This window comes from Chiloscyllium plagiosum, unplaced genomic scaffold, assembly GCF_037043375.1.
Source record: "Chiloscyllium plagiosum isolate Xiang-an unplaced genomic scaffold, Cpla_swu_hap1 HiC_scaffold_3, whole genome shotgun sequence".
Classification (NCBI taxonomy): domain Eukaryota; kingdom Metazoa; phylum Chordata; class Chondrichthyes; order Orectolobiformes; family Hemiscylliidae; genus Chiloscyllium; species Chiloscyllium plagiosum.
In genome coordinates this window covers 7,892,719-7,920,704 of record NW_028270141.1, presented here as the reverse complement: position 1 = coordinate 7,920,704, position 27,986 = coordinate 7,892,719, and the positions used below count along the sequence as shown (strand labels likewise).

At 41.2% G+C, this 27,986-nt stretch overlaps 1 protein-coding gene across 3 annotated transcripts; it reads right to left on the bottom strand.

The window, feature by feature from the left end:
• Positions 1 to 113: 113 nt before the first annotated feature.
• LOC122540694 (b(0,+)-type amino acid transporter 1) lies at positions 114 to 27,731 on the bottom strand. Of its 3 annotated transcripts, none has more exons than XM_087977313.1 (6): positions 27,378 to 27,731; positions 14,991 to 15,124; positions 12,262 to 12,391; positions 10,791 to 10,915; positions 8,135 to 8,222; positions 114 to 2,277 (listed from the first exon to the last, which is right to left on the bottom strand). In XM_087977313.1, exons 1-6 carry the CDS (start codon positions 27,633 to 27,635, stop codon positions 2,044 to 2,046), a joined length of 969 nt encoding a protein of 322 aa, XP_087833439.1. In that variant the 5' UTR covers positions 27,636 to 27,731; the 3' UTR covers positions 114 to 2,043. The 3 variants fall into 3 exon arrangements, with proteins under 3 accessions (XP_087833439.1, XP_043532730.1, XP_087833438.1); XM_043676795.2 differs by lacking the exon at positions 27,378 to 27,731 and adding an exon at positions 21,189 to 21,915; XM_087977312.1 differs by lacking the exons at positions 114 to 2,277; positions 8,135 to 8,222; positions 10,791 to 10,915; positions 12,262 to 12,391; positions 27,378 to 27,731 and adding exons at positions 12,751 to 13,437; positions 21,189 to 21,915.
• Between the last annotated feature and the right edge of the window lie 255 nt (positions 27,732 to 27,986).

Below are 27,986 nucleotides of genomic sequence, written 5' to 3'. Positions count from 1 at the left end.
CTAAAAACAAAGGTTAAACACATGGAAATGCTGATAAAGCCAGCAACTTGTAATGATGAAGATGGAATATCTGTGATGGCAATGAGAAATCTTGCAAAAGATTATAATTTTGGTTTCTTTTGGCAACTCTCACCAACTTTATTTGCATGTAAATGTCACTTCAGTGCCAACATTTCTTTTGTTTTGAGTTTTTTCTACAAAACTTTTATTTCATTAATATAACAAATAGGTCGCCAATACAAGAAGTTTGCTTGTTCATCAGAAACAATAAACTATTGCCCAGAAGTAACATTTTTATTAATTTTAAATTAAACAGCATACAGTGTCGATGCAGAATACCCCAAACTTCCATATCCCTAGCCTCAAGTTCACTCTCTATAGGCAGCATAATAATTAAGGGATAGAAGAAGAACTAGAGGAGAAGTGGACTGAAGACTGTTTTTATAAACTGCCCTGAAATGCTTTCCATAGGTTGGAATTTTCACCTGCTTTATGTGGCTTGGGCAATGCTGAGAAAGTTGAGATAGGTGGCAAGAATGAAAAAACAGAAATTCAACTTCAAGAAAGAGCTTTGCAATTTTCCCCTGATGATTTTAATGGTGACTTTAGAACCTTGATATTGAGCAGCATTTTGATTAGATTAGATTAGATTAGATTAGATTAGATTAGATTCCCTACAGTGTGGAAACAGGCCCTTCAGTCCAACCAGTCCACACCAACCCTCTGAAGAGTAACCCATCCAGACCCATTTCCCTCTGACTGATGTACCTAACACTACAGGCAATTTAGCACAGCCAATTTACCTAACCTGTACATCTGGACTGTGGGAGGAAACCAGAGCACCCGGAGGAAACCCACGCAGACACAGGGAGAATGTGCAAACTCCACACAGACAGTTGCCCGAGGCTGGAATCGAACCTGGGACACTGGTGCTGTGAGGCAGCAGTGCTAATCACTGAGCCATTTATATTCCATGAATTTATATCTCATTAATAACCCACTCAATTTGTTTCTACACCACTTCCAATTTTCTTCTCCTTTGGCAAAAAACTAGTCACAAATTCCCAATGTCTGAGTGGGTATCCGTCAGCTACAGTAAGCTACTTTCTTGACCTGGCCATCATATGATTGCATATGGAATACAAATTCACTCTATAGCTACCATTACCACGACCCTTTAACATTGGAACCAAGGGACACCAATGACTTGCATGCCTCAGCCTGGTTGTTTTGCACAAAGTTGTACCAGCTTCTCATACATCTGTGCAGGATACACTCTACGGCTTTTAGATTACTGGGCATTCCTTTTAACCCCAGACACAGCACTGGCCTGGTCCACTCTCTGTGAGGAGGTCAGGCTGTGTCTGGTGTTACGGTCTCCTGTGGTGGTCAGCAAGATAGGGGGTGACCCTCTCTTCTCACCCACACTCTCCACCAGCACATCCAGTTGTCTGTTTACAAAGCGGAGAACACATTTTCTTTTGGGGACCATATCCTCAGTCGTAATGGTCAAACACCCACTGTTTGAGAGGCAGTTTCAGTATCTGACTTGTGGAGCCGGGCTATAAATACAGTGACACTGGTGTGAACTGTATTGGCAGTGATGGGTGTCTCTGTCTCTCCTGCTGCACAATTGCATAAAACAGACAACGAAGGTGAATAATTAGCTGAAGAGACAAGATTGCATGAGAAAGAGGTTGCTGTGAGCCACGGCAAATTGGGCTTGGTTCTCACTCAGCAAAACACGAAATGAAAATGGGAATATTCAGCTCTAAGTGTTTTTCAGTGACTAGCATTCATTAAAGAGTGTTGCATCTGCGTGCAATTTGTAACCAAACCATAAACTTGCAGTTTGTAAATGAATGGCTACTTTCACCATAAATAACAGCAAATCAACAATCATTTTTTTAATAAAGATAAATTATAGTAGTGCAACATCCTGTCTGTTTTCACCATAGATGACACCTCAACTTTTGAGTGTTTCCATGGTTTGCTGATTCTGTTGCGATTTCCAGCATCTGTAATATTTTCCATTTTGTATAATCAGTCTAGGTTTGCCTGGGTTGGTGCAACCTCTAGTAGCAACTGCAGAAACACAGTTGCCTGGCCCAATGAGCCTGCCCATAATTTGAAGTGAATCAAAGGGAAATAAATCAAGAGACCGCACAGCATGAATACAAAAACAAACAAGTATTCAATCCGAGGATTTCCAACAATTGGCGCCACCACCAGGTAGGTTGAAATAATTAGCATGAACACTGGCACAAGCATCGGCACCTATAAGTGGAAAGATAAAGTTTTCAATAAGTGCAACACAAGACATTAATTTTCTTTTTGTTCTGCTTATTGCACTTAGTAAATTCTAGTTTATTTTTACAGAGGTGGTGGTGGCTACAATAGATCTTCTCCTAGGCACTGAGGATAGCACTGCTGCCTCACAGCACCACGGGTCCAGGTTTAACTCCACCTCCGGTGACTGGCTGTGTGGAATTTGCACATTATCCCAGTGTCTACATGGATTCCTGCCAGCTGCTCCGGGTTTCTCCCACAATCCAAAGATGTGCAGTTTAGGTGGATTGGCCATGGGAAAATCGGGGTTACGAGGAGAGGATGGGGGGGCAGGGTCTGGGTCGGATCCTCTTTTGAGGGTTGGTGCAGACACGATGGGCCAAATGGCCTCTTTCTGTACTGATTCTATGGTTCTATGACAATGTGGTGTGAAAGAACTTTACAGAGGCTGATATCCCCTCATCAAGTCATCCTTTATGTACACATATACAGTCTGCGACTATAACACTGTTTCATACAAACTCAGCACCAGAGTGTCAGTATACCTGACACTCAACCATTTTATGTCAGCAAGGGCTCCCTGATAGGTGCTGTTAATCTGCTTCAATCAAGGTACTCATTTTATGAGGTCCAGCAGGCTGACCCCATTACAATCACTGCTAGTTATTGAACTCATAATCTGCAGTAAAGCTGACAAAACCAGACCTGCAACCTGATGTGAATTGGAAGTTCTTTGGTTTAATTGAAAATATCTGCTTCTGCCATTCCACCATTGCAATCCCTCACTTCCCAAGCTACTGCTGCTGTCTCTTCAAATCTTATTTCAATGCCAGTAGTTGCAATTCTGCACTCTACGCAGCACCCAATACCTTTCTTGGAAGTTAGTTGAAGGAGACTTTGATGCTAATTTCACAGCTGTAAGATGACTGAAATCAGGAGAATCAGAGATGTAATGGTTGAAGAAAGGAAAATCTCTTTTAACTCTGTAGGAGGAATCAATGCATTGAAACGATAGCAGACAATAACCTTGTAGACATAAATCATCAATCAGGAATTATAGAATCATAGACTCATACAGCAATGAAGCAGACCCTTCCATCCAACCAGTCCATGCTGACCATAAACCCAAACTAAACTGGTCCCACCTGTTTGCTCCTGGTCCATATCCCTCCAAACATTTTCTATTCATGTACTTATTCAAGCATCTTTTGTATTCAGTGTTGTAATTGTACTCTCATCCACCACTTCTAAAAACAAATCTATGAGGACCACCAGTTGTTCAGACCTCATTGTCTGCAACTAACTTCTTAAATCTCCTCATCTTCCTAACTAGCTGAAAAGTGCCTCCTCCTCCAGACGATCAATTATCACTCAGATCTGCTCAGGGTGACTCTTCAGTTTTACTTTCTGAGGTGCCTTAGGGCATGCAAACATATGAATTTAATAGTGCTCCAAGTAACAAACTTCAGATGATTAACTATATTAACAGGACTGAACTAATTCATTGCAGAGTTTCTGATTTTTTTAATAGAAAATCTTGTCTGAATTAGCAAAATAAATTTCAAGTTTTAGTCTTCCGTGGAGTCCATTGAATCTTCACAATATCTAACAATCAGTAAATTAAAGGGACATAGCATTGAGAAATAATTCCATGGTGCTTCACACAATCACAATCAGATGAAACAAAATAGGCTGAACAACTATAAGGAGATAATACAAGAGCTCACCAAAAGCCCAGTCCAAGAAAAGGAAATAATAAAAGGAAAGGGTGGCAAAGAAATAGTGAGCAAATTATATGGCACATGATTGAAGGCATGACCACTGGTGTTAGAAATGCATGATAGACTGGATTTGGAGAATTCAGGGTTCTGAGAGTGTTAGGTAAAAGCAATGACCGCAGATGCTGGAAACCAGAGTCTAGATTAGAATGGTGCTGGAAAAGCACAGCAGGTCAGGCAGCATCCGAGGAGCAGTAAAATCGATGTTTCGGGCATCATTTGTGAGTGTTAGAAAAGATTATAGGAAACCAAAGGACTAAGACAATGAAGAAGGATGTGAGAGCTGAGGGACTGGGAATCAATGTAATCCTAGAAATATGGAACAGTTACAGAACAGGAAGAGACGATTCAGTCCTGTGCAATAGCAACTCAGCTAGTCCCATTCTTTGTCCTTACCACAGTGCTTCTAATTCCCCCCCACCCACCCTTTCTTTGTATTTATTTATCACATTTTAAATGACCTGTATACCAAAGCCCTGAGCTTTTTTTTGGACTGTGACATTTTAGCTTTTCACTGTTTTGAAAGTACACTGCTCTGTCCTTTTTAGCTCCAAAGTTGATTACCTGACATTTGCCAGCATTTGCCAGCATTTGCTCAGTTAATCTGTCAAAATCTTTTTTGTAATTTCATTTTTTTATCTGCACTGCTGACAATAGCAGTTATCTTCATGTCATCGGCAAATTGGAATACAGGTGTTCCCCGTTATCTGAAAGGAGAGCATTCCTATGAAACCGTTCATAAGTCGAAATGGGGTAAAACAAAGAAGCAATTACCATTAGTTTAAATGGGAAAAATGTTTGAGTGTTCCCAGACCAAGAAAATAACCTACCAAATCAAACCAAATAACTCATAAAATAACACTAACATATAGTAAAGGCCATCAGAGGTTGGGGTGGTGGGAGTACAGGAGAATGGGGTATTGGAGAGAAAGGAAGAGGGTCATCTTTTAACAGCTCTCATCATCTGAACTCATTGGGGCAGGCATGTCACTAACATCTACACTTTCTTCTCTGTCTGCCTGCCTTGATGTCGAAGGTCAAGGTTCACTGTCTAATGCGGAAGGCTTGAAATACGACAATATGCTTGACTGTTTAGCCTTAGGCATTTTTCTATCATGCACGTCTTTGTAGGCACTCAAAACATCCTGCAAACCTGCCCTAAACCTACGTGCCCTTTCAAAATTAAAGTCATACTTTTCCACAATCATTGCAGTGCTGTCAATCGTAGAAAAATCTCACGCAAATGCTTTACATTCAGTTCCTGGATGACTTCACTTTTGGGCCGTTCGCTATTGTGTTCAGTTTCAATTTGTATCCTTTCCTCTTGCAATTGCATCAGATCTTCATTTGTCACTCCTTGGTCATGGGATGCCAAAACCTCTTCAACAGCATCTTTGTCAACTTTCGCAAACCTAGCCTCATTAGCCAAAGTCACTATTACCGTATTTATTGTTTCTTGTTCTAAGTCTTTAAAATTGTTCACTGCTTTGGGACACAGTTTTCTCCAAACACCATTTCTCATCAAGACTGTTCGCATATCGAGACCATCTCCAAGGCTGGTGATTGCCAATTTTATTTTGTACTGTTTCCAGATCTCTCGCAAAGATGCGTCAGAGTTACCCTGACTGTCAATGGCACTTACAATAAAAGGCATCACATTTTGCATGTTGTTAGCCTTAAGTGTGGCTATTAAGCCTTGGTCACACAGTTGCAGCAACAACGTCGTATTCAGTAGTAAGAACACAACACAAATATTACCGGCATACTCAGCAATGCCAGTTGGATGAGCAGTACAATTATCGACAATCAAAAGACACCTATTATCGAGGTTATTTTCTCTACAGTATTCATCAACAAAAGGACTTAACATATCCACTCATTTAAAAATCACACAACACCAGGTTATAGTCCAACAGGTTTAATTGGAAGCACACTAGCTTTCGGAGCGACGCTCCTTCATCAGGTGATTGTGGAGGGCTCGATCGTAACACAGAATTTTTGCTATAAATTCTGTGTTACGATCGAGCCCTCCACAATCACCTGATGAAGGAGCGTTGCTCCGAAAGCTAGTGTGCTTCCAATTAAACCTGTTGGACTATAACCTGGTGTTGTGTGATTTTTAACTTTGTACACCCCAGTCCAACACCAGTATCTCCGAATCGTATCCACTCATGTACTCAGAAAAAAAATCACTTGGGTGTTCCAACCATTTGGACGTGAATGAAACACAACAGGAAGTGTATTCTTATCAACGCCCTTAAGTGTCTCGGATTTTCTGAATGGTACACTAGTAGAGGCCTAAGGACAGCATTACCAGTGGTATTAAAAATAAGCATTCGGGTAACTTGTCCTTCGATGCCTTGTGTCCCTTAGCCTGCTTTTCTTCTTTCAAAATAAATGTCTTGCTCAGCAACTTTTTCCAATAAATTCCAGTTTTGTCACAGTTAAACACTTGCTTATGCATTTAACCACCTTCTGTAACTATTTTCTTCAGTTCTTCTGGGACTGTCCTTCTCTCAATCTGCTGTCAAATCAATTGGTTTCTAAACTGTGTCAGAGGTTTCTTTTCAATTCCATGGATTTCAACTTTAGCTAGTAATCTTCTTAAACCTTAGGAACTTGCAGAAGGCATTTGATGCAAAAATATCCATAAATATTCCCCTATTCACTTCAGTTATCTCTTTAAAATGTCCAAGGGGCTTTCTCAGCTGAAAAATGTTAAGGTGTTTAGTTGCTCTATCATTAGCAATAGATTCTAATACTTTTCTGGTAGCAGATGTTGTTACCTCAGCTATAACACCTTCTCACTATTCACCATGAATGACATGGACAACTTTTTAAATTAAATGAAGGTTTCTAAACTGAGAGAACAATGGGCATTTCTATTTTGGGCTTCTGCAATGTTCTCACCTACTTTCTTTAAACCAGGGACTGAAGCCATGTGATCCTGAAGCTTTGTTATATTTTAAAACCATAATTTTGGCATCACTTTTATTTTGCTTATATTGGGTTTAGTGAGTTCCTATCTGTGATTTAATACCAGCTCCTTAGGAATAACCTCATCTACACTAAATAATGATGCAAAGTAATTATTCAACATGTCTATCATTGCTTTATCTTCAATAACAATATCATCTTCAGTTTTAAGGAACGTGCATTGCTTCTGATCACTCTTAATTTCTTAGTGCAGTTGTAAAAAATTATGTTAATTCTGATAATCCTTGCAAGTATATCATCCTTTCTTTATACATTTCCCATTTGCTAGTCTGTTTAATTTCTTTCTGCATTGTTGTATGATTTTTCTCTTATTTCTCTAATTTAAAAAAAAAACAGCCTTAACTGACAATTGGAGCTCTTGCCTTTTGGGATATTGAACTATTTCTTTACCATGTTAAATTGTTTTTTGAATACTTTTCACTGATCATCTTTTCTTTTACCCATTAAAGAGCCTCCCAAATTTACTGTGGGTTATTTCTGATTATCAGATTAAAGTTAGACAAATCTAAGTTTAGAATCTTAGCTGTTTTGAGTTTCTTCCTTTCAAACACATGTTGAACTTGATCTCATTATGATTCCTATTAGATTATTAGATATCTAATAATTAGATATTCAGTTAGCTGCAAGTCAACCAATTTTTAAACAATGTCAATGATTTATTTTCAATTCCATGGATTTCAACTTTAATAATTGTTTTGGACCTTATGAACTTACAGGAGGCATTTGATAGAAACACGATCCATAAACATTTCCCTGTCCATTATTTTATTCATCTCTTCAAAATGTCATTCACAACGTAATCCTATCAAAGATGTAGGCTTGCCTTTTCCAGTTTCAAAATTTTAAACATTCCTGCAGCTTGAATTTTGTAAGTGCATAATATGCATTTAAATGTGTTTATCCATTATCTATTTGTAGATTATCAATCATTATCAATAAGCAAGGTATGACATCAGTGGGAAATTGTAAACAACAGTGATTTGATGTCATTAATAACTGATGCTGGTAAAAATGTTGAAAATACATCAATGTCTTTTCATAGAAGTAATAATGTTAAAAGTAAATCTTACTTTGAAGGGCTGATGAAGATGAGGCCTCTTAATTTTCATATACACCAATGCAGCAAAGGTTAGACTATAAAACATCCAAGCTGTGAAACTTTAAGACAGGAAAAATACAAAATTGATGAGTAGGCAGCAGTTCTAGAAGAGATTGCACAATGTGAAAGAGAAGCCACTTGATATATTAACATACTGTAACTAATCTAAATGTCTACATGGATTATGAAGGCTCACCCACGAAGTACACATATTTGGAAAAGTCGCTTGCTGTTTAGGAACCAAATCAAATATTGAGTAGCCTTTATAAATCTTAGATCAACCTTAGACATGCTAAACATTGTTTAAAGTCCACAGAAAATCTTGGAATGAATAACAAATATTGTCAACATTTCTGACTCAGGGATTTGCTTTCCTGGAAACATTTCAGGCTTTCAGCCTATTGATTATCATTTTGGGAATTACACTCTATCCAGTGATTATTTTTGCCATGGTGTTCCATGTTGCATATCAAGTAAAAAAAAAATTAAGTAATATTCTCAATTTTTAACTGATAATCCTTTTACTGAGGAAATGGTGAAGATGCAAGGAGGACACTCCATGCAAGGGATCCAAAATGTAGTTACTTGAAGGAGTTATGAATCATATCCTGCACAGGCTCAGGAGGGTCACCAAAGTCTCTGCCTCTATACATAGCCTGGAACCTGATTTGATTTTTTATTGTCGCATATACCTAAGTACAATGAAATGTTTGTTTTTGCATGCAGTACAGTAGATTATAACATAAAGACACAAAGATCATAGGGTGATTGAACACCGTGAGGAATACAATGTTACAGCTGTAACAAAGGTGTACAAAAAGCAGATCAACATTAGATTTGAAATTTGAGAGGTCCATTTACAAACCCAATATCAGTGGGGAAGAAGCTGTTCTTGAATCTGTTGGTATGTGTGTTTAAGCTGGAGATAAACAAAATTCAAAACAGAGCTGCAAATGCTGACTATCCCTTTAAATTCATTGGGCATAGGAATAATGTCTTGATTTTTTTCAATGAGAAGTTATACAAACATAACAATGGACAACTTTACTTCTGTGAATGAGTCAAGTTAGATTCAAAATTGAATGCTTGAACAATAATGGAAGTGATTGAGATAAGGCAGAGGTATTTTAATAATAATTTTGGGCGATGTTCTTTCTTGTTGTTTATAAATCAGGTGAAACTGTGATTTTATACTGATAAAGGCACAAACCATGTAACACATGGGTGTGTTATTTTGTTATTAAACCAAAACTATCTCAAATTAGGTCATTCCCATTGAAGATAGAAGTCCAATTGCTTTAATTATAAATAAATGTATGAATAGTTTACCCATGCCATTGTTTATTACAAATTATTATGTTGAGGTGCCAGTGTTGGACTGGCGTGGACAGTCTCACATGACACCAGGTTATAGTCCAAAAGGTTTAGCTGCTTCATTGGGTGACATGGTGAAGGAGCAGTACTCTGAGGGTTGTGATTTCAAATAAACCTGTTGGACTATAACCTGGTGTCGTGTGACTCCTGACCTTATTACTAATTAGGTTGTGTACTGTTCTGTAAAGTAAGAAACATGAAGTAAAAAGTTCAAGTCATGTGATGCATCAAGTTGTTATTGTGTGACTATGCCATAAAAAACATAAATGATAATTGAAAAGAAAATTAATTTAGAGTTGTTTTCTTGTGTATAAATTAAAGTGTGGCTGCTAGTTTCAAACTCCAGCTAAGGGGATCACAGAATGTTTACAGATTAATAAAAATCTACAAAGTGATACCCGTGTGTGCTATCTTTCTCCAAGTTTCCCCTTGTCTTTGAGCGTAACTCCAACAAAAGGAGTTGGGCTGAAGGGTCTGTTTCCATGGTATACTGCTCTTTTATTCTGTAGGGAGAGGCTGAATAGGCTGAGGCTGTTTTCCCTGGAGTGTCGGAGGCTGAGGGTTGACTTTATAGAGGTTTATAAAATCAAGAGAGCCATTGATAGGATAAATAGGTCTTTTCCTTGGGTTGGAGGAGTCCAAAACTAGAGGGCATAGGTTTAGGGTGAGAAGTAAAACATCTAAAAGGGACCTTAGGGGCAACTGTTTCACACAGAGGATGATGTGTGTATGGAATGAGCTGCCAGAGGAAGTGGTGGAGGTTGGTATAATTACAATATTTAAAGGCACCCGGATGGGTATATGAATAGGGAGGGTTTTGAGGGATATGGGTCAAGTGCTGGCAAATGAAACCAGATTAATTTAGGATATCTGATTGGCATGGACAAATTGGCTGAAGGGTCTGTTTCTGTGCTGTACATCTCTACGATTGAAATAGTTAGTTTGAACCAAGTCACAGAAATAGAGCAGGTGCCATTCAGTTCATCATGTTCCCACCAGCTCTCAAAATGAGCAATTCACCTAGAACCATTCTTGTGCCATCTCCCATTATGCTGCAGTTTCTTTCTTTTCAAATAGCAGCAGTTTCCTTGTGAATGCTTCAATTCAACCTGCCTTAAATGCATCTCAGACTCAAACGAATAGGTCTCAATATTTTTTGAGGGTTCCATCAGAGTGGGGGACTCAGACAGCCTCGTGGGAATTTCAGGAGGTTGGATATAGATATATTTAAAAGAAAACAATTTTGCACAAACCTGAAATAATTGACTATTGACTCAAAATCTCCCGGGATTAACATTATCAAAGCAATGAGAGCTGTAAACAAAAGGGCAGGCAACGGTGTCAGACGGTGGACGTGAGCCATGGACAGAATATCTGGCTGGGAGAAAAAGACAAAGCAATTAGCAGCAATCTGGTTTTGAGTTCCAGATAAAAAAAACTCAATAAATATTACTTCGAATGTGTGTGTTTTTCAGTTGTTAGGTAATAAAAAGCGCATTAGCTTTGTCACTTCTTTGAAATTCATCAAAGTCAAAAACCATATGACTCCAGGCTATAGTCCAACAGATTTACTCAAAATCACAAGCATTCGGAGAGTGGTCACCTGACGAAGGAGCAGTGCTCCGAAAGCTTGTGATTTCAAATAAACCTGCTGGATAATAACCTTGTGTTATGTCTGACTTTGTCCACCCTGGTCCAACACCAGTACCTCTTGAAATTTATCAACACTTATCTCTTTTCTTCTGTTCTGCTGGGGATCATCATGTGCCAGTCGCTGAAAGTAAGTGTGAAGGTGCAGCAGGCAGCAATGAAGGCAAACGGTATGCTGACCTTCATAGTGAGAGAGTTCAAGTACAAGAACAAGGATGTCTTGCTGCAATTACACAGGGCATTGATGAGGCTACATCTGGAATATTATGTGAGTTTAGATCTCGCTGAATGCCCACATTTCCTTGCCTATCTGGCCATGCAGTGTCAGTTAGCACCCAGTCAGTAGTCCTCAAACAACAGGATGTAAACCTTACTGTACAGCAATTTGCCATCACCACCTCAGACCTGCACAATATGCTCGCAGCTTACACAGCAAGCACCCTGCATGTGGACCAAGCAAGCAACCATGTCTCAGTCTGAGGGGATTGGTACTCATGCAAAATGCTGGCATAATTTTGTTTGGGACTACACTGAGACAAACAACAAGGTGGAAGGTGGAAAAGGTGCCACGTGTAAACAAGTGTCAAATAATGAAGAGTGCATTGTCATCCAGGCCACCAAAGTGCCCTCAATGGTTTTTCTCTTCTTTCTCTCCTTCCCACAACATCTTAGGGATAGAATTGGACATGATAGATGGCTGGGGTAGGTAGTTAATGAGGTGAGTTTGGTAAGAAAAATCCCTGAGGCCTCAGGTCACTACCTGATGAAGGAGCAGTGCTCCAAAAGCTTGTACTTTCAAATAAACGTGTTCGACTGTAACCTGGTGCTGTGTGATTTTTAACTTTGTCTTTCGGCAGATATCCGCTGTGTGGCGATTTGTTCCAGGAAAGGCATGTGATAAGATGGTGATAGCATCAGACATGAAAAATGCCAGAGGGATGGTGTGGCTAGTTAATGAGGTGAGTTTGGTAACAAAATCTCACTTCTGCATCATGGCAAGAATTCCTCCAAAAACAATTCAATACAACTCACACTTCACCAACAAAAACGGAAGATTCAGCCTTAAGTCCTTACCAGTGAACCTTCTCTGGCTGCTACATAACAACCGCGACCTCCAGTGAAGAAACTACCGTTTACAGACCCAAATGTGGAAAGTACAACAGACAATGGCATCAGCCACGCCCAGCTGCCCAGCACCTTGTTTCTGAAAATAGAAAACATTCCAAAAGAAGCCATGAAAGACAGTCCTCTCGCCATTTTTCACTATTATCATTCCAACTTGGGGTTATCTAGACTGTTATTAAAGTATAGCTCTATTGTAAAGACGCTTGGAATATATTAGGGACATTTTAGTTCCCTCTATTCAGCAGAGACTGGGAGAGTGACAAAGGTGAAATTTAAGTTGTTCCCTGTTTGCTGTTGTTATTACAGCCTTACGTTCTGGAGTCCAATTGCCTTCAGATTCGGTTGGGGCTTCATTTATCGGGACAAACTGAGGGCCTCTCCGATATTTAGGGTACCGAGGCAATTATAATAGACAATTGTGTGGTATTTTTTTTTATTTCAAAAATATACTTTATTCATAAAATACTTTGATGATCTATACAACTGGACATGCCATACATATGTAAACATTCCATTTGTTTGCAGACCGAAACAGAGTAATCATTCCTATTTACAGGTCTGTATGATTACATTTTTAGCTGAGGCATCAGCAAAGCCCAAATGACTGCGTGGGCCCCCTGTTCTTCTTTAGGCAGGCAGATGTTACACAGTGGTCTTTCCCCACCACGCCTTGGCGGCAGCTGCCCCAAGCTTCAGCGCATCTCTCAACACGTAGTCCTGGGCCTTGGAATGTGCCAGTCTGCAGCACTCAGTTGGGGTCAACTCCTTCAGCTGGAAGATAAACAGGTTTCAGACAGAGAGCAACCATGTCTCAGTCTGAGGGGATTGGTACTCATGCAGAGAGCCCAGAGAGCGTCCTTCACCGAGTTGATGATCCTCCAGGCACAGTTGATGTTCGTCTCGGTGTGCGTCCCGGAGAACAGGCCGTAGAGCACGGAGTCCCGCGTCACAGCACTGTGGCAATGGAGGAGGCCCAGGACCTGCATGTCCTTGGCAGAGTGGGATGGGGAGTTGAAATGTTCAGCCACAGGATGGTGGTGTTGATTGGTGTGGGTGTCCCAGAGATATTCTCTAAAGTGCTCTGCGAGAAGGTGTCCAGTCTCCCCAATGTAGAGGAGGCCATATCTGGAGCAACGGATACAATAAATGACATGTGCAGAAGTGCAGGTGAAACTTTGATGGATGTAGAAGGCTCCTGTGGGGCCTTGGATGGAGGTGAGGGAGGAGGTGTGGGAGTGGGTTTTGCAATTCCTGCGGTGGCAGGGGAAGGTGCCAGGATGGGAGGGTGGGTTGTAGGGAGGCGTGGACCTGACCAGGTAGTCACGGAGGGAACGTTTTTTGCGGAAAGCGGAAAGGGGTGGGGAGGGAAATATATCTCTGGTGGTGGGGTCCGTTTTTAGGTGGTGGAAATGTCGATGAATGATGCGATTCATTCACTATGCCCATCTCTCTACTTCTCCCTCTTTTCACACACTCCTTAATATATACCACTTCAATTCAGGTTTTGGTCACTTGCTCTAATCTCTCCATTTCAAATTTTGGTCATTAAGATCTGTGGGGCATTTTATTGCTCAAATGATGTTCTATAAATGCAAGTTTACATTGTTGATACAACATCGCAATCTTAAATCCTTTTTCACCAGCAAACTACCTGTTGATGTCCATAATTCATCAGTTCAATGGCAATGCAGTCTGAGATTTAATAAAGTCATATAGTCTTATATCATAAAATAGACCCTTCAGTCCAACTCATCCATGCCGACCAGAGATTCCAATTTGACCTCGTCCCATTTGCTAGCATTTGGCCCATATCCCTCTAAACCCTTCCTATTCATGTACCCATTGTAATTGTACCAGCCTTTGCCACCACCTCTGGCAGCTCATTCCATACACACACCATCCTCTACATAAAAAGTTACCTCTCAGTTTCTTTAATAGTGAATATTTTGACCACTATCTCCATATCCTTGTTATTTTTGTAATTGCCTGAGATGCTAATTAATTAACATTTCCCATCTGGAGCACTGAACCTTGTGTTAAGTTTTCATTTTAAAGAAAGTTTTAAAGAGCAATTCTGTAGAGTTTTTGAGCCTGAAATCACTGCCATACCCCCGCTTGTGTAAGGAGCCAAAAACCTGAAAACTGTTGAGTGATAAGTATTCTATGTTTTGCCTTCAGAGATAGTCACTGGCGACTGTGGGGCTGATTTGAGGTTGGTTGATTCAACAGACCTAAGATTTAAGTCTCAGGATGAGGTGGGGACAGTTAGTGGAGAATTGAGTATGTATTAGTGATTACTGAAAACCTGATGTCAAGGATTAGTGCCAATGAGTCATGAATTTGAAATTCAGTCTAAACATTGGCAGGAGAGTTTAGGAGAATTTCTTTACAGAGAAGTTCATGAAAGCTTTGAATGCATTGCAATAGGTGGTAATTGATGCAGTGATATGATCTTCTAAGGGAATAAAAGACTGAGCATGTGAGGCAGAAGGAGACAGAGGGGCTGGAGCAGAGGGAAGAAACAGAGCTAATGGGATTAGTTCATGGCATTGTTCTTGGTTGAAAATGTATCTGATATTTTGAATGAAGATAGTCATAACACATAATTCATTTGTCAATGCAATGCGTTAAATAAAAAACAAATAAAGTGTTATTTTATGTTAGCATAAGTAATTTACCCCCAGGTTACGGCCACAGCATCAGATGCCAACATCTCAGCTGGACTCATGGCTGCCAGGTAGCTGATATTTGCCATTAAATACAGCAGGGTCACCAACGGAAGTGAAATCAATAAAGCTCGAGGCAGGTTCACCTGAAACAGAAAGTTAGGTTAGTTACTAGCAAGGCTATTGGGACACTTACAATTATCCTCAAAACCCACACAGTTTCTCATCCACTGATTTATATGGATGGAAAATACCTGTATGACTTCTTGATGTTTTGATGTAGCAGAAATCATGGCAACTTAGTTCCAGGCAAGAATACAAAATGAACAATATTTTTTTTCCACATTTAAATTGTCCATGTTCAAACATAAAAAAATGGACAAAGTTTGCTTTAGATGCATGGTGAGCTAATTAGCTTTTCATATTTCCACCATTGTCTTTTTTTTTCATTTGCAAGATAACCCCAGACATTCCTTTCCTTGATATATTTCTCCACTGCCCCACCAAGCTTACTTGCATATCATGTGATCTGAGCTCAAACTTTCTGCTATCAAAGTAGAAACCATCCATTTAGAAGCATCTCCTACTTCTTTCTTCACACTGCCTACCAAACCAACTCGTACCCATCCTTCTCCATCATCTCTGTCCTAGCCCTGGAACACATTTCTTTTTATTTTCTTTGTCATCGCTCAAATGAGCTAATTTCTTCCAAGACTCCTATCTTCTCCTCTTGATTTCATTTGCACTAAACTACTAACCACCAATTTTTTTCTCTGATCCCGTTGATATGAGAAATGGTCCCACTCTTCACATGTTGTCCCCCCGACAAAGCAGCCAATATTATCTCACTGGAAAGAAGCACAATCACCACCTCTGCTTTTGCTTGTACCCCATTTTCTATTCCCTTCCTCTTCCAAAGGTGTTGTTGCTTCATAAATCAATATCCATCTCTGTCATACCTCCACAGGAAACCATTTGTGTTCCAGTCTGGTCATCAGGAGAAGAAGTTTTCAGGCAGTTTGAGTGACAGGAGATTTATCTGCTGTTGGAATCTCAATACAGAAGTCTGTACAAGGTGGTATGTGCAGGCTGCAATGGAGCTTTGGATGTCTCAGAATCTCAGAATTGTTACAGTGCAGTAGGAAGCCACTCTGTCCATTGTCTCTGCATTGGCTTTCTGCCAATCTCCTGCATTTTCCCAGCAACCTGCACATCATAAATAATCAGCCAATGTCCTTTTGAATACCTTGGTTGAACCTACCTCCACCACATTCTGGGCAGAGCATTCCAGGCCCTAAATACTCAATGTGTGAATGAATATCTTCTTGCCTCATATTCATCTGTTTTGAAAAAGACTTTTAAACTGTGCCTCTTTGTTGTTAATCCTTTTATGAATGCAAACAGTTTCTCCCTATCCACTCTGCCCAAACCCCTCTTGATTTTGAAAACCTCTATTAAATCTTCTTATCCCTACCCACTCAGAGGAAGTTAAAAATCACACAACACCAGGTTATAGCCCAACAGATTTATTTGCAAGCAATGGTTTTCGGAGCACTGCTCCTTCATCAGGTGGTTGTGGGGCAGTGCTCCAAAAGCTGGTGCTTCCAATTAAACCTGTTGGACTATAACTTGATGTTGTGGGATTTTTAACTTTGTCCACCCCAGCCCAACACCGGCACCTCCACATCATGACACTCGGAGGCAGTCCTAATTTATCCAATCTTTTCCCATAACTGGAGTGCCTCAACCCTAGAACCATTCCAGATACACAGCTTCCTCTCTCTTTCCTATCTTTTCTATTCCTATTTTTCCTAAAGTGAGGTACACAGAACTGTATGCAGTATTCCAGCTGATTTATAACCAGTGTTTATACAAGTTCATCATAACCTTCTGGTTCTTGTACTCTATTCCCCTATTAGTGAACCCTGGAATATTAACAGCTCTTTCTGCCTGTCCTGTATCTTTAATGACTTACATACATATACATATCTATCTGCTCCTACACGCCTTTTACAATAGTAGGCTTTATTTAACACTGTCTTGCTGTTGTTTTTATCTCACTTCTCTGCTTTGAACATCATCATGCTCATTCCTGCTGACGGGCTTTTGCCTGAAACGTCGATTTTCCTGCTCCTCAGATGATGCCTGACCTGCTGTGCTTTTCCAGCACCACTCTAATCTTGATATTGAACATCATCAGCCAGCTATCCACCTACTCCCCCAATGTGTCAATATCCTTTCGGAGGTCCACATTGTCCTCCTTACTGTTTACAATTGTCACAGGGTTTTACATCCACAAACTTTGAAATTGTCCCCTTAACACCGAGATCTATATAAATAAATCATGATCTCCACACTGACTACTGGAGAACTCCACGACAAAAATATCTTCCAGTCCGGAAAATACTAATTAACTATTACACTTTGTTTCCTTACCTTGGTGAATTTTGTATCTATGTTGCTGCTGTCCGTTTTATTCCATTACCTATCACTTTCCTCACGTGCCCATACTGTGGTACTATGTTAAATGCCTTTGCAAGTCCATAGACACCACTTCAACAGCCTTCCCCTCATCAACCCTCTTTCTTGCCTCCTCAATAAATTCCACGTGTTAGTTTGATAGAATTTTCCCTTAAAAAGAATTTATGTTGACTCTTCTGAATCAATGCGCATTTTTCCATGAGACTAGTCATTCTAGCCAAAAAAAAATTGTAACAGGAAATCTCCCCACCATCAAAGTTAAACTGAGCAGTCTGTAATGGCTTGGCTTATCTTTACAACCTTTCCTGAGTAAGTGTATAACGTTTGCAATTCTTTAGTTCTCTGACAGCACCCTTAATCTAGGAACAACTGGAAAATCATTGCCAGTGCCTCTGCAATTTCCAATCTCACTTTTATTCAATGTCTTTGCAAGTATCTCATCCAGTCCTAGTGTTTTATCAACTTTAAGTATTGACAGCTCACCAATACCTCCTCCTTATCAATTTTTCACCCTTCTAGTGACTGTGTTTTCTCCTCTGCCATCATCATCTGCGCAGGAGCTATCTTGTGACTAACACCTCAGCTATGCCTTTTACCTCCACATGTCGATTCTTTTTTTGGTCCCTAACCATCCTTTCTCTTCCTTTAACCATTGTTATCATTGATGTACTTTTAGAAGACTTTAGGATTTTTCACTTCCCTTTTTAACCTTCTGTATTTAGCTTGGCTACATCCAGGGACATTTGGATTTGCCTTCTCTACCTATCCTTTTGAAGGAATAAACCTTGACCGGTATTGAATCATTTGAAGGTGGACCATTGCTTCACTACAGTTTTCCCAATGACCTTGGGTTCCAGCCTCATCAATCAAGCTCTCTTCTTGCCCCAACTGAAGTCAGCTCATGACCAGTTTATTATTCGTACTTGAGATTGACCACTGTCATTTTCCACCATCATCCTAAACATTATGATTCAATGATTACTGTAATCTAAATGTCCTTCACTGCCACTTGACTGATGTGGTCCACCTTATTCTCAAGAACTAGGTCCAGCAGTGCCTCCTTTCTTGTTGGACTCGACATATACTGCTGTAGGAAATTCTCCTGAATGTAGCCTAGGCATGCTTGCTCTTGCTGCCCTTTACTGCTATTATCCCGGATCATATTAAAGTGGTTAAAGTTCTGCATTAGAATTCCGATGTTTATACCTCTTGTGATTTCCTTATAAATTTGTTACTCAACATCTTTCCCACTAATTGATTGCCTACAGATTACCTGAAGCACTGTCATTACTTCCTTCTTATTCCTTAGCTCAAGTCAATTTGATTCCACCTTGAATTCTGAAATATCCACTTTGGCCTGGACCTCACTGCTCTCCTTAACCAAAAAGGCCACCCCGCCCTTTTCCTTTCATAACATTGCAGAACATCTTGTAGTCAGGAATGTTTTAACATGCAGACCTGGCTGTCCGTGGGCCCAGTCTGCATTACTGCCACAACATCATAAACTCACATGACAATCTGTACTTGTTACTCCCCAGTATTATTAACAATGCTCCATTGCAAGGATTCTGTTGTAATGTGAATCTCTGCTGATGGAGAGACTGGTCTTTGGATATGTCAAGGAAACTGAGCCATACACATGGAACCTGCAACCCTCTGAATCTTCTCTCTGTTCTTATGCCCCCATCCCAGACTCCACATCTGCTGATCCTACCACAGCGCATCGCAGTGACGGGGCCTGACGACTGGCTTCCTTGTCTGATATCTTTCTGGATTGGTTCGCCTCCTGCTGGTGTTGAATTGAAAGCCAGTGAAGCCCCGAAGCTGACAAGAAATCTCTGCAAAATGTTTGTCACAGGGAAATTCCAAAACAGATGTAATTACTGAGGCTTTATTGAGATAAGACAATTTAAACTTTAAACATTGCAATATAACTCGTTTCTTTTTCACCAGCAAGTTCCTTGAGCCCTGGAAAATCCATACTGGATAAATTAAGTTTAATATGCTGTGTAAATCAATTAAAAAAGCAGTCACTGTGATGTGATTAGGATTTTAAAATCTGTATTCATTACAAACCCATCAATCCCAATGAACACAGGCCAGAAGAGGGAGCATGCGAGCCAGCTAGTTCTTCAATTTTCACTTTCAACCTGACCCCAAATGTCTCTTTCCTGGGGTTAAAGTTCCCCTTGGGCATAGGATCACAGAACCTCTACGGTGTGGAAGCAGGCCATTTGGCCCATCGAGTCCACACTGACCCTCTGAAGAATTTAGCATGGCCAATCCACCTACCCTGCACATCTTTGGACATCTGGAAACAAAGAATGTTGGAGATCACAGTGAGTCAGGCAGCATCCAGGGAGAGAAAGCAAGCTAATGTTTCGAGTCTGGGTGACTCTTCATCAGAGCTGAAGCGAAGTGTGGAGGGGACAGCATTTATGCAATCATGGGAAGGACAGGCAGTAGAGTGTTGGGGGAGAAAGAAAATTGACAGTTCAGATTAAGTGATCGGAATGTGAGAAACTTTGGGCCATATCTTCCTGAAAAACCTCACGTTGGAAAATTGTCACACCAAAGTGTTTCCTGAATGCCTCATGGACAAATGGGCTATGAGTTGGGGGTTCGAAGAAACCTACTCATTTTAAACAAGCCTCTGACCAAAATACATACTGAAGTAAGAGATGATCAAACAATTTGTAACTTTAAAATGACTACAGAATCCTCAACTATGACAGGCAAAGGTACTGGCTGCAGCTAAATACTTCTATCACTGAAGCTACTGAATTGACTTAGTTGCTTTTCGTAGGTAGTATTTTAATTGTGTTTCATTGAATAGAAACAAGTTGAATATATTCAGGGCTTGAGCCTATTTAGTCAATGAGAGCATGGTTAATTTGTTTACTAACTCCATCTTTGTTGCTGTGATAGAATCTGGCCTACCCTGGTCATGGTGATGTTCACTCAACCCTCCTTTTCATTTAAAGGTCCTGTATGTGACCCGCAGCCTCACAACTGTCGATCTTAATGGAGTTGCTTCTCAGCTTTCTCTCCCTTTCTGAAAGAAATTTCAGAACATCACCAACTGACTCGCCTTCCACTTCAGGGACTGCCTTGTCTATTCATAACCAGCCACAACCAGTCATGAAATTGAATGCCCGATGGACCTCCAACTCACAACGATGGCACTGAATTCTTAAATTAAGAAGGACTTTAATGTTAACTATTACCTTATTTCTTTATTTTCTACTTATCCTATGAAGGTAATGCTGAACTTTTTGAACTTTGTTTCTTTAACTACTTTGTGCCTGAGTTTTTGTACTTCAGTAACTTTGTAACTAAGATGGTAACATTATGTACTTTTCACTGGACTCCTGTACTTCTGCAATTGAGTACGTGTGACAATGAAAATCTAAATCTGGAATCTAAAACTTTCCCAATACTTTCAAAATCAGTTCAACATTCTTAGTCTTTTTAGTGGAAAGAACCTATCCAAAGCAGCTTAACTGAAATACAGACACATAATGAGGTCTACAGCAACTCAATTAGTGTTATAGAACCCAGTCACGTCAAATTGCTTCCAAGGATTTATACACTGGTTGTACTACACTAACTGCTGAACACAAGCTGGAAGGTGGCCTTGGTGCATTACGCTGCTCATGGTAATTAGTATGTAGTGAAGTATTGATTGTTAAATCATCTAGTGTTGACTAAAAACTGTTTTGCACTTACCTCAGGACGTCTGATTTCTTCAGTCACATAATTTAAATTATTCCATCCATCATAGGACCACATCCCTTGTTGGAATGCAATCCCCACTGAGCCAAATCCTGCCACTGTTCCTTGAAAGGCATTCTGAAAACTGCGCGTGTGTCCATTGAATAGTAACACTACCCCCCCAGTCACAATGATAAGTAGGGATAGTAGCTTAGCAAAAGTGAAAATGTTTTGAATGTGGGTTGCCAGTTTTACATTAAGACCATTTATAATACCAAGAATTAAAATGCTTGCAGCTGCCGTACATTTAACCACAAATGTTGGTGGTAGGCATGCAACATAGAATGGAGCTGCAATATATTGGGCTAAGCTCAAAGACATCGCTGCAATTCCTGCGGGTCTAGCTATAAACACAGAGGTCCAGGACAACAGGAAGGCAGGAATAGGACCAAAGTTTCTTAGGATATATATGTACTCTCCACCGGATTCTTTTATAGCAGTGCCAAGTTCTACATATGCAAGAGCGGCTATCGTGCACACCAATCCACAGGCTGCCCATACCACAAGGCTGGCTCCAGGACTCCCAATATATTGCAACACCCACTCTGGAGACATATAGATGCCTGAGCCGATCATTGTCCCAACAATTAAACAAACAGCACTGATTAATCCGACTTCACGTTTTAAATGCAGTTTTTTTGTACGTGCATCCATGTCCGCACTTGATTGAAAAGCGATGCAGTTTGTGCCTTCGCTGAATGTCAGTGTTGAAATACTTCAGTGCATTCAAAGTTCAAAAGTCTGTGTTTCAATTCGAAGTACTTTGTAAACATTAACCGCTCCCTGAATAATCAGACGTAATAAATTGAGATAACTTCCTTGTGTGCAGGATAACATGAAAAGATAAAGTTTTAATCCTAAAGTTTATGGTATACAATGAAATAACGGAAAATGTAAGGGAGATTTTCACTTGTGTAGTAATGTCACAGCCAGAGGTTCACAAGTAGAAGTGTATAAGATCATGAGAGACATGGTTAGGGTGAATGCACTCAGTCTTTTTCCCAGGATTGGGGAATCGAGGCCTAGAGGGCATCAGTTTAAGGTGAGAGGAAGAAGAATAAAAGGGAACTTGTGGGGCAACGTTTTTACACAGAGGGTGCTATGCATATGGAATGAGCTGCCAGCGGAAGTGGTTGAGGCAGGTACATTAACAACATTTAAAGGCATTTGGACAAATTTGGATAAGAAAGATTTAGAAGGATATGAGCCAAGTGCAGGGAAATGGGGTTAGCGTGAGTGGACATTTTCGTCGGCTGGATCAGTTTGGGCCAAAGAGCCTGTCTCCCTGCAAAAGGACTTTGTGACTCTATGACTCCAAGTAAATATACACTGAGGGTCTTCTTATTAGTAATTATTCTACACTTACAGCTCAAACTGCTTGACATACTCTGAAGGTGGGAATTGCTCATTCATCAACAGGAAAAGACCCTTGCTCCATTTATCTGTGCAGGGACCTGTGCGATCATTTATGTCCCAGCCAGGTAAGGTCAGGAGAATTCACTGAAGGATATTTGTGAGCCACTTGGGTTCTTACAGTGGTCTGATAAGTTCATGTCAATTTTGCTGGTTCTATTTGTGGCGGCATGGTGGCTCAGTGGTTAGCATTGCTGCCTCACAGCACCAGTGTCTCAGGTTTGATTCCAGCCTCAGGCGACTGTCTGTGTAGCTTTTGCACATTCTCCCCGTGTCTTCATGAGTTTCCTCCCACAGTCCAAAGATGTGCAAGTCAGGTGAATTGGCCATGCTAAATTGCCCATAGTGTTAGGTGTATTAGTCAGAGGGGAAATGGGTCTAGGTGGGTTACTTTTCGGAGGATCGGTGTGGACTGGTTGGGCCGAAGGACCTGTTTCCACACTGTAGGGAATCTAATCTAAACCTCCTAATAAACGATAGAGGGTGCTGACCGAGAGAGTACCCATGGACGGAAGCACTCTCCTCTCCTTATCCTACTTATAGGGACTAACCATCAGTGTAGTCCTTTTCTGTATAAAGTCCCTAATCTGAAAGTAACAAAAGAGGTCCTTCTAAATAGCTCATATTTCTGGCTCAGCTGCTCAAAAGACATGATGACCTCCCCGACAAATAATTCTCCCAAACAGGAAACTCCTCTGGATTTCCAGAGCCTAAAGCTAGAGTCCATCAATCCCAGCCGGAATCCTAAATTTCCTACTATGGGAGTAAAAGGGGAAGTTTTTTTGTAAATTGTCCTCACCTTATCACATCATTCTCCATGCTTTAACCATGTTAAGGACAATCGGATTTCTGCAATGGTCCATAACAATCCTCATCTTGTCCATGAACAACATATTAATGAGGGGACATTTTGCCTGGGACGCCTCAAAATCTAGCCAGATTGACCGCAGGTTCTGGCAAGCCCAATTAGCCACATAGGATAGTAGGGAACTTAGTTAGTATTTCTTAAAGTCTGGAAAATCCTCAAGCCCACCTCACCACCCCGCCTCCCCCAATCCCCTGTGGAAGCTGCAATTTGATAAGCTTAGTAAGAGGCCGCTGTGATGCCAGATAAAAGACCCGTGCCAACTGTTAAGCCTCCGTAGTGCTTGCCTACACAGCATCAAAGGGAGCATTCGCATGGGATATAATAAATGAGGAAGAACATTCATTTTAACCAGAACTATTCTACCCAACCAGAATATTGGAAGATCCTCCCAGCGGCAAAGGTCCTGTCTTATCTTCTCCAGCAACTGCACAAAGTTAGCTTTATATAATTGATCAAACGGCGGGGTGATAAAAATGCCTAAATACAAGAAACCTCACTGTGGCCACCTCGAAAGGGAATCGGATTCCACCCCCATGATCAGGTATTCCAGTAAGACGCCTGACACACATGGCCTCTGACTTCATAAAATTGATTTTATACCCCGAGAAAGAGCCAAATAAATTAATCACTTGTATTAAACGGGGCACAGATATCCTTGGGTTAATTAGAAAGAAAAGAATGTCATCTGCATAAAGGGTGATCCTATGCCTTCCCATCCTATCTGCGGGGCAGTTGTATTGGCGTCCCTCCGGATGACCTCTGCCAATGGCTCAATCACCAATGTAAATAGCAACGGTGAGAGGGGGCACTCTTGTTGGCTGCCTCTGCCAATGCTAAAATTATCTGACCTTATACTGTTAGTGAGAACCGCTGCTTCAGGATCACTATATAACACTGCCACCCACCTGGCAAAGACCTCTCCAAGGCCAAACCATTCCAGGACATAAAAGAGGTACGGCCACGCCACCCGGTCAAACGCTTACTCTGCATCCAGGGAGACTACCAAGACCGGCATCGAACGTTGATGGCACACCTGAATCATTGTTAGCACTCTCCTAATATTATTAGAGGATCTGCAATCCCTAATAAAACCTGTCTGGTCCTCCTTTGCAATGAAAGGCAAGTCCTTCTCCAGCCTCAACGCCAGCATTTTTGACAAACTTTTAAAATCCACATTTAATAACGATCTGGGCCTATACGAAGTGCAATCCTCTGGGGCTTTCCCTGTCTTGAGAATAAGAGAAATATTTGCTTTTCTCAGAGAGGGTGGGAGACAGTCCTGACTGTACGAATAATTGTTCATATCCAATATTGGCCCGGCTAGCATGTCTATGAACTCCTTATAGAACTCACTCCGAAATCCATCTGGGCCAGGTGCTTTACCACTCTGGAGTTGCCTCACACCTTCCATATCTCCTGGATTGTCAGAGGGACATTCAAAAGAAGCGCCTGCTCTGAAGTTACATCTGTGAGGTCCAAGGTCTTAAAAAAAGGACTCCATCCTCACCAATCTGTCCTCACAGCCCTACGACCAGTACAATCCAGAGTAGAATTTCCTGAATGCTGTATTAATCTTTTTGGGATTGCAGGTGACAGTACCAGCACACTCTCTAATGGCTGTGATAGATTGGGGAGCACTCTTCTTTCTGGCCAAGTATGCTAGATATCTACCCAGTTTATCATCATACTCGAATAACCTCTGTTTCGCAATGGAAATCTCCCCCTAGGTGAGCGCAGCATCCAGAACACACCGGAGGGCTGTAATCTGCTGCAACTTAGTTATAGACGGTCTGTCAAAATATGCTGTTTCGGCTGCCTTCAGCCGGGCCGCAAGCATACACTGCTGCTCTCCCTTCTGCCGCTTCTGAGTCGCCGAGTAAGAAATAATCAAACCCCTTGCATAGGCCTTGGCAGTCTTTCAGAGTACCAATGGATTACGGTCGTCGAATTAATGTCCCAAGATATTTAAAATTCCTGTGAAAGATACTCAATGAACATATTATCCTTCAGGAGGAAAGGATCCATGAGCCAGTGCCACGAACCTTAACCTCCACGAACACTACCGCATGATCAGAAATGGCTATGTTCCCAATTCTGCAGGACAGCACCGAATTCAAAAAGGCCAATGAGGCAAAAAACATGTCAATCCTAGTATAGCGTGTATGTAGATTAGAAAACAAGATGAATTCCCTACCCTCAGATGAAGAGATCTCCACACATCCCCCAATCCCAGCTCCCTGTTCAGGTCCACCAGCTGCCTGGATTGCAGGGATATACCAGCGAGACCCCGAGGCATCCTATCCACCTCAGGGTCCATAAGTCAGTTAAAATCTCCCCCTATAATTGTATGATGCGCTCAAAGAGCCATCAGTCTGGAGAGCGCATCCATTACAAATTTGAGGGGGTGTGCTGGGGGGCAATATACATTCAAAATCCCATATCCCTCTCCATGTATTAAAGCTTTAAGGACCAGAAACTGCCCTTAACTTGGTCTAACAACTGAAATGGTCGATTCTTTTGAATGACTATAGCTACTCCTCTATTTTTTACATTAAAGAACGAAAAAAACACCCAGCCAAACCCTCCCTGCTGTAACTTTAAGTGCTCTTTATCAGTTAGATTTGTTTCTTGCAGCAAGGCTACATCGACCCTTTCCTTTCTAAGGCTTGAAAGTATCTTTTTTCTCTTAATTGGTGAATAACTCCCCTTGACATTTCAGGTGCACCATTTAAATGCGTGGTTAGCCACAGCCATCCGAAACAGTCCGTGACCCCCAGGAGGAAGAACCCCATTTATAGCGTGCCGAGTGTAAACAGTGAACAGTTCATATAATCTTGAAAATACAACTACAAAAACTACCAAATCAAAACTTCTAACAACTACTTCTACAATGAACCAAAATATAACACAAATAAGAGGAAACAGTCTCCCTTGCCCACAGGGGCGCTGATACTACCCATTAACCCCTCCATGGCTCCTTCTAGCTAAAGCCTTGCCCCAAACCCAGACAAAACAAAGTACATAAAAGTCACACGCATCTTATAACAAGAAAATTAAAAGTGGGCATTCAACTCATCCCATCCATACTTTGACTCTAGGCAGTCCTGGTTTAAAAAATAGAAAACACCCCACCCTGTACTAAGAAAGAGAAGCGAAAAGGGAGTGATGGAAAAACAAAGGATAATGGGAGGGAGAAAGAAGGGAGAGGAGAAATAGAGAGAGAGAAAAAAAAGGGAGACCCCAAACATATTAAATAAAATAAAACCAGGTAAACCAGGCAAACTACAGAAAAAAACAAAGTGAACAGGATTGTCCATATTATTTGAACCAGTCAATCTATTTTAAGTTGTCCAGAAAGACCTTTGCCTTTTTCGATGAGTCAAAATTAAACATGGATCTTCTGTGGCTGAAACATAATATTACCCGATATCTTACAGAATACTGAATATTCAAGTCTCTCAGCCTCCATTTTACCCCATCAAAGACCTTCCTCTTACAGATCACGACTGCAGAAAAGTCTTGAAAGAATATAATTATTTATCCTTTATATATCAGAACCTGTGGATCCTTCCCCAGTACTCTAGAAGCTTCCAGCACCATTTCTTTATCTCTGTAGTTGTGGAGTCACACTAGGACTGGGTGGGGTTGCTTGTCCGATCCAGACCTGCGCACTGAGACCCGATGGACCCACTTGACCTGCACCTGGTCCGCCTCAACTTCCAGCTTCAAAAACTGCTGGAGCCATGGCTACAAGAGGCTGACCAGCTGGACCCCTCATCCCGCTCCGGCAGCCCAATCAGACGGATATTCTTCTGACGGCCTCAATTTTCGAGGTCGTCGACCTGTTTGACTAAGACTCGTACCTGCTGTTCCAGGGCCTGGACGCGGCCTTCCGAAGATTCCACTGCAGTTTCAGAAGCCGCGGCCCGCTGCTCCACCTCCACGACATGCTGCCCGAAATGTTGGATCTCCCGGTATGGCCGAGCTTGGTTCCAGCCTTGCCCGGGTCTCCTCCATCGCTGAATCTTCTCTCGGAGTTTCACGAACTCCGAGACCAGGCTGTGCTCCACAGGTAAGTCTCCAGGAGCATTCACAGAGGCTAATGCCACAGCGACGGGCATGTCCCATACTGCAGGGGAGTGCCCTCTTGTTGCACTTCTCACGGTCCTTTTCCCTTAGTCATTTTTGGTTCTTTGAGAAAAGCACAGAAACGAATAAATAACAGTTCCAGGGTCTAAAACCAGTGATTTACACCACAATGGGTAAAAAGGGAGGGTGAATACATCACTCTGTCTGGGTTTTTGGGCAGACCTTACCTGGGCAGACCGACTGGATCCCCGCCATCTTGGATCTCCCCGTTCTCCCCAGGTTGACATGGGTTTCCTTTGGTTACTCCGGTTTCCTCCCACAGTCCAAAGATGTGCAGGTTAGGTGGATTGGCCATGCTAAATTGCCTATAGTGTCCAGGGATG

Excerpts from the sequence above, each read along its gene's own strand:
- LOC122540694 (XM_043676795.2), bottom strand. The coding sequence starts at position 21,887 with ATGGATGCACGTACAAAAAAACTGCATTTAAAACGTGAAGTCGGATTA. Across the intron at positions 12,392-14,990 it reads GCTGTGGCCGTAACCTGGGG|AAACAAGGTGCTGGGCAGCT; the intron begins GTAAATTACTTA and ends TTCTATTTTCAG. Across the intron at positions 8,223-10,790 it reads TCAATAGTCAATTATTTCAG|TTTCACAGCTTGGATGTTTT; the intron begins GTTTGTGCAAAA and ends CCTGTCTTAAAG.